The sequence below is a fragment of the Danio aesculapii genome, chromosome 7, assembly GCF_903798145.1.
Source record: "Danio aesculapii chromosome 7, fDanAes4.1, whole genome shotgun sequence".
NCBI classification, from domain to species: domain Eukaryota; kingdom Metazoa; phylum Chordata; class Actinopteri; order Cypriniformes; family Danionidae; genus Danio; species Danio aesculapii.
The window spans coordinates 22,049,337-22,062,335 of record NC_079441.1 but is presented as its reverse complement, the minus strand read 5'-3'; the positions used below and the strand labels follow the sequence as shown (position 1 = coordinate 22,062,335).

Here is a 12,999-nt window from a genome sequence, read left to right as displayed (position 1 = left end):
ATCTGAACTCAGAACAGCCACACACACACACACACACACACACACACACTCTTTCCTCTTATGATACACTCTTTCTCTTTTTCCTTCCTCTCTTTTCTTTCCTTGGCCTCCTTTTTCTAGCATATTTTGTTTCATTATTCTCCCTCCTCAACCCTTTCACTCTCTTCTGCTCTCTTTCCTGGTTATGATGGCTGATCTGATGTGGTGAATGTAATTGTGCGTGTGTGTGGTTTTTTTTTTTTGGTCTTTGGCCTCCTTGTTCCTGCTGGCGAAGCAGGAAGTCGAAGTGTATAAATATGGCATGTGTCAGCAGACCGTCTCTCTCACTTTCGGTTCTCTCATTTGCTAAAAGAATTAGCAAAATGCCCCGTGCCATTTACCATTTGAAGACCAGCCATCAGTGGCCTCTTCAGTTAATGAAACATCACCAATCAGCTGTCTGAAAATCTGACATTCACAACAGGGAGGTTTTATTATTGCATATGTGTATTGCTTATTTTTGTATAATGGAGAGTAGATTTTTTTTCCAACACATTTCTTAACATAATAGTTTTAATAACTGATTTCTAATAACTGATTTCTTTTATCTTTGCCATGATGATAGTACAGAATATTTAATCAGACATATTTAAGACACTAGAATTCAGCTTAAAGTAACATTTAAAGGCTTAATTAGATTATTTAGGTTAACTAGGCAGGTTGGGGTTATTAGGCAAATCATTGTATAACGATGGTTTGTTCTGTAGACAATCGGAAAAATATTGCTTAACTGGCTAATAATATTGTCCTTAAAATGGTTTTAAAAAAAGTAAAAACTGCTTTTATTTCTAGCTAAAATAAACCAAATAAGGTTTTCTCCAGAAAAAAAATATTATAGGAAATGCTGTGAAAAATTTCTTAATCAATTGAGAAATATTTGAAAAAGAACAAATATTGCACAGTAGGGCTGATAATGTTGCCCTCAACTGTATATGCAGTTATCTTTTTAAAGTCCCCATGAACCGGAAGCTGTGATCGTTATTTTTCGTATTGTGACACTGTTCTTAGAAAAAACTGAATATTGAATGAGAAAACCGTGGGCGTAGCTTGTTTTTTTTTTTAATTTTTTTTATTTTTTTACTGCTAGCTGATTGGATGTAGTAAAGTAGGCGTTTCATTCAGATCGTTTGGGAAAGTGAACCTAACAGACTCCTTCTCCTCACCGTTTCTGTTTGTTGTCAAAACAGTTGAAGCAACGTGATAAAATGTGTTAGCCACTCCCAAGATATACATAATCTGACAATTTAACTGAAGAAAAAAAAAACCCAGGAAGTACGTTTTCAGATTTCAATTAAAGATTAGAAGGGCAAACAATTTTTTTCCCTTAATTACAAGCATGGATGAATTGTTCACCACAAAACTAGCAGCTAACAAAATCATATGGTTAGTTTTGATTTCTTGGGGACTTTACCTAAAATTAGCATTAAAAGTAAAAAGCTTAATAAAAATCCTTAGTTTTTTTTTTTTTCCCTGTTAAATCTAACTTAAGTTTAAGTTGAACTTTTGAATTTTATTTTAATTTCTGCTATATGTTTGCAAATGCAACATTTAAATTTTTTAAATCAAAAAGTCTAAAGTTCATATTTTATTATAAGCTTTATTTTAGTTACCGGAGTTATTTTTCTTCTCCAGGTCATGATTAGTTTACATAATTTAGTTAATATTAAAAACCATATTTCTGTTTAGTATTTTACTTTTGTGATTTGAGGCTTATGAAGGAAGCAGGTATTCACCGTATGAAATTGAAATTTCACAAAAGAATTGAGAATTTTTATTAATATTTTTAAAGTGGATGCTGAAGTTCAAGTTTGGCTTAAGGCCGATTTATACTTCTGCGTCAAGCACACACGTATGGTCTGGCGCAGCCTTCGTGCGGTCGAATACCCCTCGCCGGGGCTGACGCGCATCCCTCAAAAAATGTAACTACACATTGCAACGATGTGTAGGGCAAGCCTTGTGATCGGTCGGCTTGGTAGCGGTGATGAGTTTGAGTGTTGCTGTGTGCCATGAGCCCGATGGAGTGATTGTTTACAAGTGTTGAGTCCTGTGAAGGAGCTCCAGGCGTCTTTTTTTTTTTTTTTTTTTTAACATATTTTTTTTTTGTGCACTGATTACTCCATTAGCTGGATTTAGTTATTGATGATTTGACTCGATCCAGGATCATTTTGTTCTTCTTCTTCTTCAAAAAAAGTTGTTGTCATAACAACAGTTCTAGTAGCTCAAACGTGCTTGGAAACAGCAGCTTATTTCATATAAACAGGATTAGATCGGGTCTTTTCAAGCAAAGGGAATACTGAAAGTACCGTATGTACTGAATGCTGATATTTTCTTACAGCATAGTAGGTATATACACTTGGGAAAATAGTAAATGGTTAAAGTTATTTATATACAAGTAAATAAAACGAATGTAATCTGCACTCTGAAATAAATGTACAAAGACACGGGGTGATTCTCCCCAAGAGGTTCAAAGTGAACATTTATTAATATGGACTTTTTAGATACAAATGCGTATTTTAAGGTACCAGCTTTAGTACAATTTGTGTATGATAATAGACATGCACAATATTCGACTGTTTTTTATTTATTTATTTTTTATATATAATAATAATTTATGCAGTCAAGCAAGTTTTGACAGGTAATATGACAGTGATTTGATGCTTTGCAAAAGTTGCAGACACCCTTACAGATATCAAAATGCTTTTTTAAAATCCGCTCTAAATGTAAAACTAAATCAATTGCTGAACAATCTTGGCACATGAAAGTGTAAAGCCTGCAGCCCACAACAAATGTGGAAAGTTGTTGCGTATCATATTTAACAAACCATTTATTACAAATTTTATGTAATTTTGCTCGCATGGACAATTTATCAGATGATGTCATTCTGCTGCTGTGCCGTAAGCCACTCGTTGCATTGCTGATCATGATTTTGAGGATTGGCAGATCTGTTCCTATAGATCAGTTCATCCAGACATTTTAATCTGCACTGAAAAAAATTATTCAAAGATGATTCCTTGATTTACTCAGTTTTTTTAAGTTAAGTGGTTGTAAACAATTTATTTGGGCTGAATTTAAACAAACAAATTAAGTTGAACATTGCTCAATTTAATTTCTTTGTTTAAATTCAACACAAATAAATTTGCAACAGTTTTGCATGCAACACTTTTTTCAGTGTGATTCCTGAACTTGTTTGAAGAACCAAATTAGCCAGAAATCGGTTATCAAGATTAAAAGATCCTGGATTTGTCAAATCATCTTAGATCATAAGCGAGGTGCGAAGAACGAAGACCCCAGATGTAAACTTTTTTGTGTTTACCTTATGATTTAAGATGTTGCATGCTGGTTCCAGCCTCTGAATGAGTGAGTTTTAGCTACTTCTACATTAAGGTAGCGTTCAGAAAAAACAAAACACTTTCAAAGAAACTCGACACAGAGGAACATGAAAACCTACTGCCAGCTAGCGTTTCAGAAGTGTTATTGCAGAGCAACGCAAACAGCACGCAGACGTGCAAGGCAGGCGGAATGGGTCACGCCAATCACTCAACGCAGTAGTGTACATTATCCATTAGAGAGTATTTTACTATTAAAATGTTATTAAAATATTATAAAGACTCTTTTCATTTTGAAATGACACTGATTAAACACCCACAATAATTCCAGAAGTGTTTATTAGGAGACTAAACCGGGCCAACGTTTTGCTTTCATGTTGGCTTAAATGCCTCTATAAAGAGACAAATGAGACTAAAAGGGGATGACATAGATTTCCAGTTTGGTTACGCACCCCTGCCGTGTTATTCCCTCTCAGATCTCAGGGTGATTCCTCCAGTCCTGACCTCGTGTTCTGCTCTAGATCTCTGTGGGTCTTTTGTCATGCTGTGACTGTCTTCACAGAGGCTCATTCCTGCTGGTTGCATCATTATAAACATCAGCAGGACTTCGGCACGCTTTCTCTCGCCTCACTTCTGTCTCTGTGCTTTAACACTTACATCCTAACCAGACCTGATGCCACAACTTTCTAGCAACAAAACAATTTGTGTGTCCACACGAAAGAGTAACAACTGCACAATGTGACACTTTCACATCCATCAAGAGTGAATTTGATGTTTAATGAGTTGTGATAAATGCATCCTGTTTTTACTTTCCTCAAGACTGATCGGATACGGATATAAATTCAATTTTGTGCTTTTTGCAGCTCTAGCATAACCGCCATTAACATTAGGATGCACAGAATTAGTTTTTTTTTTTTTTTTTTCAGACCAAATCCCAATAGTGAAACTTTGTCCCAAAAATACTGAAGATACAAACCTTAAAATAGAAATAAAATAGCCACCTTAAATGGATAATGAAACATCCTGAAATGCACCTAAATTTTTGGTCACATGAACTGAAATCAAATGATCAGTGAATAATTTTTTGTGGGCCTTTTCTGTGTTGTGCCTGTTTTTTGTTTTATTTAAATAAAATAAATAGATTTTAGAATATAATTAAGCTTAATGATTTATTTTATATGCAACAGCTGCTGAGTTTAATACTTTAATACTTTAATTTTAATTTTGTCTATAATAAAAGTTACTTGGATATTGGTAAAAAAAAGAAACAAGGAAACAACAAATGATTTAATTGAAAAGACCTGAATGGGGAAAATATTATTTTTTTTTGTTTAAAAAATCTCTTTTTGTGATATTTTTGATAAAAATGCTGTTTTCACTGTGCTCATACTTGCAGACCGTCTCAGACCGGATGAGAAACGACATAAAATTCCAATTTTTCTCACCATGTATTTAAATATGGAAATTTATTTAACCCCAGTATTTTCAATGGAGTTTCTGCACTTGCCTGCTGCTCCTGACACTGTTTACACAGTCTTTCATCTAATTTTACACTTGAACATCTAAATTAATTCACAATACAAAACAAAAGTTTCATTAGATAAAATATATGAAAATAACAGTAACAATAAAATGGTAACATAAATAATATTAATAACTAAATATACATTGGTCAGAGAGGGTTGAATCTTTATTTATTCGCTTTACATTAGGAATTTACAGCTGATAATAACTGAACTAAAGTTAAGTGAAGATTAAGAGGGGGAGAGCAATGGGTGATAAATTGTAAAATGTTTGTTTTGTGGATGGGAATTAGCTAGTAATATTTTATACTTCTACAAAGATAGGCTGGAGCAAAACTGAATGTATTCAGTCCACTTGGACCAGATAATTCTAAATACGTTATTTTGGAGTCGAAGGAAGAATGCAATTTTTTCCCCATCACATAAATATTATATACTGTTTCTTGCCATTCTTGCATAGTTGATAATTCAGGAAGTAATCGGTGTCTTGTAATTGCTTTTTTGGCTAACTGATTATATTTTAATTACATTACAACACCGATGCTGTAAATGGAACTTTATGGAATTGAAATAAGTGACATAAACCTTTCACCGGAAGTTTATCTTTGGCTGAAAAACACTAGCTGTGCATATACCCCATTAAATAGTCAGATATTATTGCAATCAATTATGCAAAAAAATAATTTTTGTAATTTTTGGTTTTGTTTTTTCAGTCATCCTGAATGTTTGGTTTCAGCTTCAGCCTGGATATTTAATTTCAGTGCATCCTTTATCAACAAACAGTAGCAAAATTGGTTATGTCAAGTCTAACTGATATCCAGTTCATTTAAAATAAGTAAACAAACAGAAATAGAATCCAAATGTACAATGTAATGTCCTTAAAAGCATCTGTTGCTTGTTGCTTGGTGCATCACATCTGGTCAGGTGCTGGTCTGCAAGAAAAAAAATCTTTTTTTTTTTTTGTTTTGTTTTTTTCACTTTCATAATATCTTAATGAATTTAGCACAAGAAAATGCAATTTCAGTTTTTTCTTTGTCAGGCTATGATGCATCAGGAGACTTGTTGAAGCCTACGGTGACAGTTCACAGTCAGACGCCGGTCATGCCCCATCATACAGGCGGTAAACTGTTGGCCAATGACCTGGACTCATCTCTGGCCAACCTTGTAGGCAGTGAGTCTCTTTATTTTGTCTGTTTTGTGTGGCTTTCTTTATTTACCCGGTCACCAGTCCCTGACCTTCAAATTGCATTTGTGCTACTCTACTGAACGGAGCGTCAGCAGCCATATGGTGTGAGATGCCAAGTGTATGTATGTGTGTGGGTGTTGGACAGAGATGAATTAAAGCCAGCTTTGGGGAAATAAATACATCTCTGATGCCTCCAGTGCTGTAATGCTGATGTAAGGCCATGCTAACAGTGTGTTTTGGTTCTCTCTTTTTAGATCTGCAGTTTGGGGGAACACCAGGCAAAAAGTGAGGGTTTCTGTTTAATTGGCTGAATAATTTCTGCTTGAGAAACAAGGCAGGGTTTGACTCTCTTTGCCTGCAGGTCTGATATGCAGTGGACTCAGCCTGGAGAGAAGAAGTTGACTGGTGGCACTAACTGGCAGTCAAAGACAATGAGCAGCACTACTGCCTGGAGCCCCGCCCCCCTGCCACCTGCTGCTATGCCACCTGCTGCCATGCCCGTGCCACACATGGTAGGTGCACACACACACACACACACACACACATGAAAATGCACTAACACACTCTTATACAAACATTTAACTATGATTACACTACCTTTCTAAAGTTTGCGGTTGGTAAGATTTTTCAAAACAGTTTACAAAAGCTGCGTTTAGTTGATCAAAATGCATAAAAAAGTAATATTGAATCTGCTTTAAACAAACAGAGTGAGACAAATGTAGCAATTTATTGATTTATAATTAATTATTGATAAAGACATCATGTGTTTTTTCTCTCTAATAGAATCAGTCATTTTGCACAAATGATTTGAGTAAATGATTCAATGAATGTAGCAGGGCAAACACCAAACATTTACACAGAAATGCACTATTATACAGGCATTTTAAAAGTTTGTGGTTGGTAAGATTTTTCTAAATATTTTACAACCATTCAGGGGATTAAAATGCAGTAAAAAGTAATATTGCTAAATATTACGATTTAAAGTAACAGGTTTCAGTTATTATTTTGATTATAACTTTAGATCTTCTTTCCAGTAGTCATCATAATCCTTTAGAAATCACTGTGATATGTTGATTTGGAGTTTAAGAAACAATTTTACCAATATTGTTTCAGAATTCTTCAAAAGATCTGCATTTGAAATCTTTAATGACAGGGTAAAGCTTATGCTGAGTTCAGACTGCACGATCTTAGCCCCGATTTTGACTCGCCAACAAGTTTTGATTTTGCTAACAAGTTTGAAATTGCTAACAAATGCCTAAAATCACAGGCAAATCAGTGTTGTTCATGTGAGTAACAATCACACAGTGTGAACTATCAAAGACGTGATCTGAGAGAATCGCTGATGAGTCGCAGACACCCGTGAGATGTTTGGCATGCTAAACATCTGGGCCTGTCAGTGATTCAAATTATGCCGTATGAAATGTGGTCAGATTGAAAATAACATCGGTGATTACCTACAGCCAATGAGAGAGCAGCATCCACTATGAGTATCTGAAGGCCTGCGGGAGGGTGGGGGAATTAAACAGTCTTCTTTTCAGGCTATTTGGACCCAAGAAATGGAGGAAAAAATTGTGTAAATTTAGCAGGAGCGCCTGTGTCTGTTTGACTTGTCATCTGAGCATCTGATCAGGTCTTGGTCGAAAAAAGAAAAAAAATTGTAAAGAAATTACCAATTGCCTTCAAAGGCCAGGTGAGCAAAATAAGTACATTTTCTACCCTACTAAAGGCTTCTTTCTTATTATGTAGCTAATAACAAAATATATGTGACCTTGCGTTGTTTCCATGTCATTTCTCGCATGCGTTTGGTAGTTTTTGGACTAAGACAAAGTTCTGCGATTTTCCTATTGTAATGCCATGCAATGTGAAATCCCCCTGTCACTGATCCATCCTACAGTGTAAACAGCACCGACAGAATGCTACCCCATCTGTGACGTGACCACTTTGAAAATCGTGACCACTTTGAAAGTCTGAACTCGGCATTACTGTCATCGATGATTTAAAAAAATAGACGCGTCCTTACTAATTGGAACTTTTAATAAAAAAAAAATTTCTACTGACTTGTATTTGCCAAAATGTCACTATTGCAACAGAAACCAAACTGTTCAACATATTTCTTTGGAAGGTGTTATTTTTAGTGTTTTTAGTGTTTTAGTGTAGTCCATTAACAATTTTTATCTGCAGAGATTTTAAATTGAATGAAATTTTTATCAAAAGTAAACCTTAAAAGAGGTTTTAGATTTTTATCTTGTATATTATTATTATCCTTATTTATGTATTTTATCTTGTAGATTATTTATTGCTGTTGTGACTTTTAATTGTTAGAATATTTTGATAATTATAGAAAAGCGATATTTGTAAAATGTGGTAAACTTAGTGGTTTTTTTTTTTGCCTTCACATAGCTAGAGAAGCTGAAATATGGCAATAAACTCAAATCTTTCTCTCTCTGACTTGTATTTCTTTAAGGTAGTGTATGTCCAAACATTTGTTTTTGATACACCTTACGAATTACAGTTAGAAAAAAATGGTCCTTATCAGTCATTTGCCTATTTCTGCAATCAAAATGTTTTATATAAAGACACTTACTGTAAATGTGAGCGGCTAATGGCTTTCTTACTGTTTTTGTCTTTTTTTATTATTTTTATTTTCACACTTTAGTCGTTTCACATAACACAATTTACACTCAATATGTCATGTCCATTTATTTATTAGAGTGTGCATTATTGATTGTCTGAGCTAATATCATAATTGTTCTAACAATAAGCAAGCTGACATTTTTCTCACTCGCATAGAAAACATGAATGCATTTTGAGAGCCTAATGAATTCAATGCATTATGAAACCTTTTGGAAAGCAAGTTAAATGAGCATAATTAAGTTATTAACACAGAAAATGTCCATGGGGTTTTATTTTGTATATTTATGAGATATAATATTTATAAGTTATGTAATATTAAACAAGCATGATGATTTACCTAACATGAGCATATTTGTAGATGTAAAGTTTATTCAGCAAGTTACTTATTGATTCAGTTATAAAGACATTCATCTTTTGGATGAGATGTTACACCGAGGTCCTGACTCTCTGTTGTCATTAAAAATCCTATGGCACTTTTCATAAAGAGGGGTGTAACCTCCTGTATCCCTTAACCATCATGGCTTCTCAATCATCCCCATTCACCGAATTGGCTCTATCCATGTCTCTCCACTCCACCAATAGCTGGTGTGTGGTGACCGTTGTCCTGTGGCTGCCGTCACATCATGCAAGTGGATGCTGCACACTGGCGGTGGTGGGGAGAGATGCCCCTCATAATTGTAAAGTGCTTTAGGTGTATGGCCAAACACAATAAATGTGCTAAATAAATACACACATTACATTACAATGCAGTTAATGCTGATTGAGTTACATTTTAGACTCAATGTTTTCTATTTCTTTTCTGTTAAATCAATAAAAATAGTTAATAGTAAATAGGAAGTTTGTATGTGTATATATATGTGTGTGTTTGTGTATGTGTATGTATATATATCATTTTCAAGCAACACTGCAATGCTTTGTTCCTAAACAAATCTGCTTTCAAACAAATGGAGTGAGATAAATATAACAATTTGATGATTCATATCATTAAGAGTTGTTTTGTTTCCGAAAACAATGTCATTTTGCGCAAACCATTTGAATGAATGAATGATTCAATGACTATATCAGTGAAAACAGCATATTTAGTTTAGTTTTCATATCAATCAAAACATTTGCAGTAAGAATTGAGATATTGTTTAATAACGCACACCTCAATATCCGCTTGTTAAGTGTAAAGTCATGTGAAGTGGCTTCCGGGTACAAGCACTCTATCAAACTGTATGGGGAGACTCAACAAATGGTAATAATAAACCTTGGCAACGTTATGTAATTCTTTTGAAATCACGATCTTTATATATATAAATATATTTATTTATATATATATATATATATCACATCATGATTTTATATAAAATTCACTTTAATGTGTGATCTGACTAAAAAGTGGTCATAAATGAATATTTTCTCAATTCAAATGAGTAGCGGCTTGGATGCGGAAACGGTATTCCATTCGTCACGACTTAACAAGTGGATACAGTAACACATCCCTAGTACTATAGTATTGTGCTAAGCTGCTTTAGAATTGTCTTCACTTTTTAACCTAAACGCAAAATGATCTATAGTAAAGTACTGTTTATAATTCAACTCACAATTCAGTATCCAGGCTTCATATATTTTAACAACATAACGTGTTTGAGTTCCACTTTGCTCTTCTGGCTTCAGGAAATATGAGTGTGAGTCTGTTTACTTCCTGTTTTCTCTCTCTTTGTGTGTGCATGTATTGATCCGGTCATACAGGTGAGGTGTGAGTGTGTTGGGAGACAGGAAGGGGATGAGCCAATTTCACTGTTTTTACATGTTTATGGGCTGTCTTTTCTCGAGAGAGAGAGCAGATGTCTGTGAATGACTAACCTTTAATGTCTCTCTCTTTCTCTGTCTGTCTCTCTCCACCTTTTCTGTGGTCTGCATCGCTTTGGCCTGTAACGTCTTCACATCTTCTCGCTATGCCTTCTCTGTATGTTTCTGTCTCTTTCTCTCTCTCGCTCTCTCTCTCTCTCTCTCTATCTCTATCTGCTTTCTTGTGCTTAACCCAGCAGACTGGAATGTTCTATACTAGTTATGTAAGTACCTCCTATAAAACTGACAGTTCTGTTCTCTTGAGTATCATTTGAGAGGGATCGATTCTCTCTTATTCCCTCTCTCATTTCATTCTCTTTCACAATCTCCTTCTCCACTGCTTATTTCTTGATTTCTATCTTCGACTATTTGCTTCAGTAAGTTACAGTGTCGATAAAATGAATTATGGATGAAATGTTCAGTTGATCAAGTTGAAAAGCTTCTAGTTACTATATTTATACATCATGTAAATGTAATTCTGTTATATCACACACACACACACACACACACACACACACACACACACACACACACACACACACACACACACACACACACATACACACATCAAACCAAATAAGAAAAATTAATAGAAATTAATCTATTTTGTCAACTAAATTATTTTATTTCATTTGCAACGATATAATACAAAACAAAAGCATAACATGACTTACCACTGTACCACAAAACCTTTTTTTAAATATCAGTACGTGCTTAGGTTTTAGTAATAGTAATAGACAACGGCAGAGCTGTTAGTATACATGGTGCTTGGTCAGTTTGGTTTATATTTATGCATTATACACAATGCAAATGTGTATTTTATCACTTTTGTTTTTGCTTGAGCTTGTTTACCACAGTGACTATTTATGCTTGGTGTGCTCTTGAGACTAATTAAAAAACAATAGTTTGATGTCTGAGCCCTCCATTCCAGCAGTGTGGCCCAAAAGCAATTTTCACACACTGTGTAAAGGGAATGAAAACTCATACTCTGACTTCAAACACCCCCTGATAAATGCAGAAAATGTCATATGTTGATTTTTCCAGTGACATCTAGATGTTTGTTCGGTCTGTCATGCCCTTTCTGTAGCATTTGATTTATTCGTCTTTTGCAGCTTTGACTTGCAAACCAGACCTGTGCAAACGTGTGTGTTTGAGGGCTGCGTTTTACGTAACCTGCTTACGATTCAAAACCGATAAATACACATGCTTGTCAGCAAGAAAAAAATTGATGCTTTTTCAGGCTTTTTAACGAAAGTCTGACTTTTATGGAGGCAGAATGTATTTGATAGAAAGTAAAGTCAATGGGTAATATTGTAAAATTTAGTTTTATCTAGTTGAAGTTTATTTTTCCCCAATTTCTGTTTAACAGAGAGAAGATTTCTTCAACACATTTCTAAAGATAATAGTGTTAATAACTCATTTCTAATAACCAATTTATTTTATCTTTGCCATGACCATAAATAATTTTTGACTGGATATTTTTCAAGACGCTTCTATACAGTTTAAAGTGACATTTAAAGGCTTAACTAGGTTAATTAGGTTAGCTATGCAGGTTAGGGTAAATGGACAAGTTGTTGTATAACAATGGTTTGTTCTGTAGACTATCGAAAAAAATGTATACCTCAAAAGGGCTAATAATTTTTACCATAAAATGTTGTTTAAAAAATTTAAAACTACTTTTATTCTAGCCGAAATCAAACAAATAAGACTTTCTCCAGAAGAAAAAATATTATCAGACATACTGTGAAAATTTCTTTGCTCTGTTAAACATTATTTGGGAAATATTTAAAAAAAGAAAAACAAAATAATTCAGGGGGGCTATTAATTCTGACTTAAACTGTATGTTTTCAATTTATTATTATTGTCTTTTTATTTTTTTTATATTAAATTAGAGTAAAAAGGTAACTTCAAGAGTATGACGACATGATACAATGTGTGGTTTTGATCACATGATACTTGTTCACTGAAAGTAGTGGCATCTTCAGAAATACAGTATGTTGCTCTTGTTTAATTAAAATCTTAACTATCCCTAAAATGGGTCATAATTCACACAGCTCCATTAGTTAATACAATAAAAAACAAAGGTCAGTCTCACGCACTTTGAATGTAAGGCACAAGACGTCACTAGCTATGCTTCCATCCAAAAAGTTTACTTTAACTTTATGCTGTTGCATAGAATGTACAAACCCAACTGCATGAAGAAATAAGGAGGATGGATTTGATACCATCCTTTTGCAATTGACTCTTAAAATCTACCAGCTAGGAAGTGAGGAATTTGAATGTTAGTGTACAGATGACAGTGAGCCTGTGATGCCATGTTATTTATTTGCTGTAGGCAAGTTTTATTTGACGCATTATGCAGTTTAGTGTTTGGAAACCGGAACATCAATTATCAGTTATTTATATATTTTCTTGCTCCAGTGTTGTGCAGTGTTGCATATACTGAATGGACCAACCC

At 34.3% G+C, this 12,999-nt stretch overlaps 1 protein-coding gene across 8 annotated transcripts in view; it reads left to right on the top strand.

Annotated features, from left to right (window-relative positions):
• si:ch211-200p22.4 (phosphatidylinositol-binding clathrin assembly protein) overlaps positions 1 to 12,999 on the top strand; it is a 101,473-nt gene that overhangs the window by 74,540 nt on the left and 13,934 nt on the right. For all 8 annotated transcript variants that reach the window (XM_056461281.1, XM_056461280.1, XM_056461277.1 and 5 more), the window contains 3 exons: positions 5,928 to 6,059; positions 6,329 to 6,359; positions 6,436 to 6,586. In XM_056461281.1, coding sequence (XP_056317256.1) covers positions 5,928 to 6,059; positions 6,329 to 6,359; positions 6,436 to 6,586 — 314 coding nt within the window. The remainder of the gene's footprint in view (positions 1 to 5,927; positions 6,060 to 6,328; positions 6,360 to 6,435; positions 6,587 to 12,999) is intronic.